Here is a 6,000-nt window from a genome sequence, read left to right as displayed (position 1 = left end):
AATAACTAATTACTTACTAATTAGTTATCTAATTTATCTAAAATATATTAAAATAAAATAAATTATATAAATATTAAAATAAAATATATTAAATAAATATTAACATATTTTATCTTTATTTAATTTTATAAATATAATATGTATAATTAAAATTAAACATATTAATTTAAACATTTCAAATAAATATTATACATTAAAATAAATTATATTACATTAATTTTATAAATATATTATATTTAATTTTATTATAAGACATGAATTCTTTTTAGATGTTTAGGACATAATTCAAATTTATTATACAACTTAATTTATCTTTGTACATTTTATTTTAATATTCATATAATTTATATTTATTTAAATTAATTATTTTTATTTAATTATTAGAAAATGTCTGAGGTAATTATGAGTTTAAAGAATATGAATATTTTGATAAAATGAAAAGAAAATTGCGTATAATAAAAAAAATGATTATTACGATGAATAGACAGGAAACAGTTCAATTTATGCTTATGCCCGTTGTCTTTCTTTTCTTTCTCTCTTATTAGTAAAAGAATATGAGTCAATTTTCAAATAATTTAAAAACTTGATTTTTCCACAAACAACTTTTAAATGTTTGGTTTATCATATTTTTACTTTCTTTATTATTTTACTTTGTTTTAAATATTTAGTGTAATTAAATAATATAAATTTTATGTAATTATGATTATGTTATTAAATAACTTAGTTTGATGTACAATTTGTTTGAAAAGTTGATTAGTAAAATATTTGTTATTTGACTCATCATTAAATATTTTATTTGCATCCCAATATTATAAAAAAAAAACAACTTTTTAATGTTTGATTTATCCTATTTTTACTTTCTATATTATTTTGTTTTGTTTTAAATAATTCAAATAAATATTATATATTAAAATAAAATATATTACATAAAAGATAAAATTAAAATATAACTTTATTTATTTTTATACATCTTATTTTTTTATTACAACTTTATTTTATCTTTAAACATTATATATAATATATTTATTTGAATTATTCATTTTTATTTTACTTAATTTTATAAATATATTATATTTAATTTTAATATAAGACATGAATTCTTTTAGATGGTTAGGACATAATTCAATTTTATTATAAAATTTAATTTATTTTTGTACATTTTATTTTAATATTTATATAATTTTTATTTATTTAAATTAGTTATTTTTATTTAATTTTATAAATATAATATATATAATTAAAATTAAATTTATGCAATTTAAAATTTATAACTAGTCAATTAATTAAGAATAATAAATTAAATAATTTAAATAAATATTATAATCTAAAATCTATCGTAGATGAAAATTAAAATAAAATGTGTATTTTATCTATGTAGTTTAATTTTATTTATATAACTTTATTTTAATATAGTGGATATATATATTTAAATTATTTAATTTAACAAATATAAAATTAAGTAAAGATAAAATATGTGTGTAATTTTAATATTTATATAATATATATTTTAATTTAATTTATAATAGTTAAATTTATTTAATTTAAATTGATTAAATATTATTAATTTAATTATATAGGTAAAATATATTAATATTTATTTGAGATTTTTAATTATTAGAAGACGTGTAATAAATGAGTTAATTATGAGTTTAGAGAGAATATAAAAATTTTGATAAAATGAAAAGAAAATTAGGTATAATAAAAAAAATGATTATAATGTGAATAGACAGGAAAATAGTTCAATTTATGCTTATGCTTGTGGTCTTTCTTTCTCTCTCAGCTCATTAGTAAAAGAATACAGGTCAGTTTTCAAATAATTTAAAAACTTAGATTTTTCCACGAACAACTTTTAAATGTTTGATTTAACATATTTCTACTTTCTTTATTATTTTACTTTGTTTTAAATATTTAGTGTAATTAAATAATATAAATTTTATGTAATTATAATTATGTTATTAAATAACTTAGACTGATGTACAATTTGTTTAAAAAGTTGATTAGTAAAATAGAGAAATGATTAGATGAGGGAATTTGGTGAGAAAATGACTTGGCATAATCTTATTCACTGAAAAAATCAAATAATTTCTCTCTTTCCTCTCACTTTTACATTTTCCAACTAATATAATATGAAGGTGATACCAAGTCATTCCCTCACCAAATTCTCTAATTAAATTCCCTCTCTCTATCACTCCCAATATTATAAAAAAAACAACTTTTTAATGTTTGGTTTATCCTATTTTTACTTTCTATATTATTTTGCTTTGTTTTAAATAATTCAAATAAATATTATACATTAAAATAAAATATATTACATAAAAGATAAAATTAAAATATAACTTTATTTATCTTTATACATCTTATTTTATTATTACAATTTTATTTTATCTTTATACATTATATATAATATATTTATTTGAATTATTCGTTTTTATCTTTACTTAATTTTATAAATATATTATATTTAATTTTATTATATGACATGAATTCTTTTTAGATGATTAGGACATAATTCAATTTTATTATACAACTTAATTTATTTTTGTACATTTTATTTTAATATTTATATAATTTTTTTTATTTAAATATTTAATTTTATTTAATTTTATAAATATAATATGTATATAATTAAAATTAAACTTATGCAATTTAAAATTTTCAACTAATCAATTAATTAAGAATTATAAATTAAATAATTTAAATAAATATTATAAACTAAAATAAAATATCTTAGGTAAACATTAAAATAAAATGTGTATTTTATATATGTAATTTAATTTTATTTATATAATTTTAATTTAATGTAGTATATATATATATATATATATATATATATATATATATATATATATATATATATATATATATATATATATATTTAAATTATTTAATTTAACTTGTTGAATTTTAATCATATAAATTATAATTATAAAATTAAGTAAAGATAAAATATGTTTGTAATTTTAATATTTATATAATATATATTTTATTTTAATTTATAATATTTAAATTTATTTTATTTAAATTGATTAAATATTATTAATTTAATTATATAAATATAATATATTAATATTTGTTTGAGATTTTTAATTATTAGAAAATGTATAATTAATGACTTAATTATAAGTTTAAAAAAAATATAAATATTTTGAGAAAATGAATAAAGACATGAATATATTGAGAAAACATGAATATTATGTGACTGTACTGAAAAATAGTTCTATTTACTAATTTCGGCATTTATTTACTATTTACGCGAATGCTGTTAGCGTTTCTTCCTTTCTTTCTCTCATTAGCAAAAGAATGCGTCAATTCCCAACTAATTTAAAAACTTGATTTTTTCAAGCAAAATAACAACTTTAAAATTTTTGGTTTATCATACTTTACTTTCTTTATTATTTTGTTTTGTTTTAAATATTTAATATAATTAAATAATATAAATTTTATCTAATTATGATTATGTCATTAAATAACTTTGACTGATGTACAATTTGTTTAGAAAGTTGATTAGTAAAATATATTTTACTAATCATTCAATATTAAATTTGTATCCCTATATTATAAAAAAAATAACTTTTTAATGTCTGGTTTATCGTACTTTTACTTTTTATATTATTTTGCTTTGTTTTAAATATTTAATGTAATTAAATAATATAAATTTTATCTAATTATGATTATGTCATTAAATAACTTTGACTGATGTACAATTTATTTAGAAAGTTGATTAGTAAAATATATTTTACTAATCATTCAATATTAAATTTGCATCCCTATATTATAAAAAAAAAACAACTTTTTAATGTTTGGTTTATTATACTTTTACTTTCTATATTATTTTATTTGCTTTGTTTTAAATATTTAATATAATTAAATAATAAAAATTTATATCTAATTATGGTTATGTTATTAAATAACAGACTTATATACAATTTGTTTGGAAAGTTGGTTAGTAAAATATTTGTTATTGGACTCATCATTCAATATTTTACTTATTTTACTTGCATCCCAATATTATAAAAAAAAACATTTTTTACTTAAAAAGTTGGTTGGATGATCAATTTCATAGTAGAAAAAACTTACAGCCAAACGAAAATAAGAGTGTAATGTCAAATAATATGTCTCAAACTTTTGTTCTTACAGTTTTTTATTGTATTTTTATTTATCTTTTATGTGCTTTTTTAAAGAATGATTTATAAATAACTAATTAGAAAGTAAAATGTGTCATTTTGGATGACTTTAATGACACAAATAATATTATTAAATGAAGAACTTTAACGTAAATATTATTTTATTTTCTTTGTAGATGATATTATCAAACAAACAAGCATAATATATATATAGTGCACTATAGACCTTCCTCTCCCACTAAAACCAGACATAATGTATTCTTCAACATATTTTTGTTTCCTCCATTTCTTCTTCGTCCTCATAGTTTCTTCTTCTGCAACTGCGGCATGTGATCGATGCCTGCATAACTCCAAGGTCGCCTACTTCTCCGGCGATTATGCCATTTCTCGTAAGAAAGAATTCATCTTCTTCATCATCGTCATAAACTCTTCATTTTTAATTGATTTGACAAATTAGATGGATCCATAATTAATGCTGCAGGTGGGGCTTGTGGGTATGGTTCTCTAACCACAAGTTTCAGTAACGGAATGGTCGCTGCTGCTTCTCCTTCCATCTACAAAAAAGGAGCTGGCTGTGGTTCCTGTTTTAATGTGGGTCTGGTGTTTCCCCATTTCCTATATTTGGGTTGGGTAGGGCTTGGATTGATTGTTTTGGTTAATTTGTTTGTGTAGATAAGTTGCAAGAACGCCACTCTGTGTAGTAAACAGGGGACGAAGGTGATAGTGACAGATCTCAACAATGACAAAAACACAGAGTTTGTCCTTACCCGTAGTGCTTTTGTCGCCATGGCTAACAAGGGCAAAGAGCGCGATATTCTCCGTCAGGGTATTCTCGATGTCCAATACAGAAGGTTTGAAATCAATCCATTTGACCTGTTTTTTTTTTTTGGTTTTTAATACTTGGTAATAACATACAAAAACCTGGTGTGTATTATTATTTGATGGGAACAGAATACCATGTGAATACAAGAACAAGAACTTGACAATCAATGTGGATGAGAGTAGCCATAGGCCAAGCTATCTCGCCCTCAAATTCATCTTTCAAGGCGGTCAGACAGAGATTGTCGAAGTTGACGTGGCTCAGGTGACTTGAATTGATTCATTCGTTCATGATTTGATTTGAACAAAAATATAAATGTGAACTTGGTTGGTTGTGCAGGTTGGTTCTTTGGACTGGAGTAGTTTGAACCGGCGAGGCAACGATGCGGTGTGGGCGACCAGCAGAGTCCCAAGCGGCGCATTGCAAATGAGAATGGTGGTGACCTCAGGGTTCGACGGGAAGTGGATTTATATGAAACATAGTGTTCTTCCGGCGAACTGGACACCGGGATCCATGTACGATTCCGGCCTTCAAATAACGGAAATAGCTCAGGAAGGATGCTCACCTTGCGATGAAGAACAAATCTGAAGATGAATATTACCAAACATTAATAATTATTAAGTACAACAAGAACTAGTAAAATTAAAGAGAGGATTTGTCTGATATATTTCTTCTTTTCTGTAGGCTGAAAACACATCATATATAATAATAACATCATTGATGAAGCACCATTATCATCACTAAATTACTGTTTGGTTTGGGTTGAAAGTTGAACATACAATAATACCTCAAATATATTATTTATTAATGATGAACAATATTACAATCAATTGTAAAAAAAGAATCATTTGCATTCAATTCAAGCAATAAGATTCGGCCAGAGGAAGGATTGAAGAAATTAATGCCCCTCTCTTTTCTTTTTCAAATTAATAGTCACTCTTTATTATTTAAATATATGTATTTATATTTTTAAAATATATAATAAATATTTATTATTTTAAAATAATATAATTAAAATTGTATTTATAAAATTTATTAATTCTTATCATTTTAGTG

General features: G+C 20.8%; 1 protein-coding gene across 1 annotated transcript; it reads left to right on the top strand.

The window, feature by feature from the left end:
- The first annotated feature begins 4,377 nt into the window (after nucleotides 1–4,377).
- Nucleotides 4,378–5,532, top strand: LOC124930375 (expansin-like A2). Its single transcript, XM_047470726.1, has 5 exons — nucleotides 4,378–4,513; nucleotides 4,606–4,754; nucleotides 4,797–4,975; nucleotides 5,076–5,208; nucleotides 5,284–5,532. Exons 1-5 carry the CDS (start codon nucleotides 4,378–4,380, stop codon nucleotides 5,530–5,532), a joined length of 846 nt encoding a protein of 281 aa, XP_047326682.1.
- Nucleotides 5,533–6,000: the final 468 nt, after the last annotated feature.

Source organism: Impatiens glandulifera, chromosome 3, assembly GCF_907164915.1.
Source record: "Impatiens glandulifera chromosome 3, dImpGla2.1, whole genome shotgun sequence".
Lineage (NCBI taxonomy): Eukaryota > Viridiplantae > Streptophyta > Magnoliopsida > Ericales > Balsaminaceae > Impatiens > Impatiens glandulifera.
This window is presented reverse-complemented; position numbering and strand designations above follow the sequence as displayed.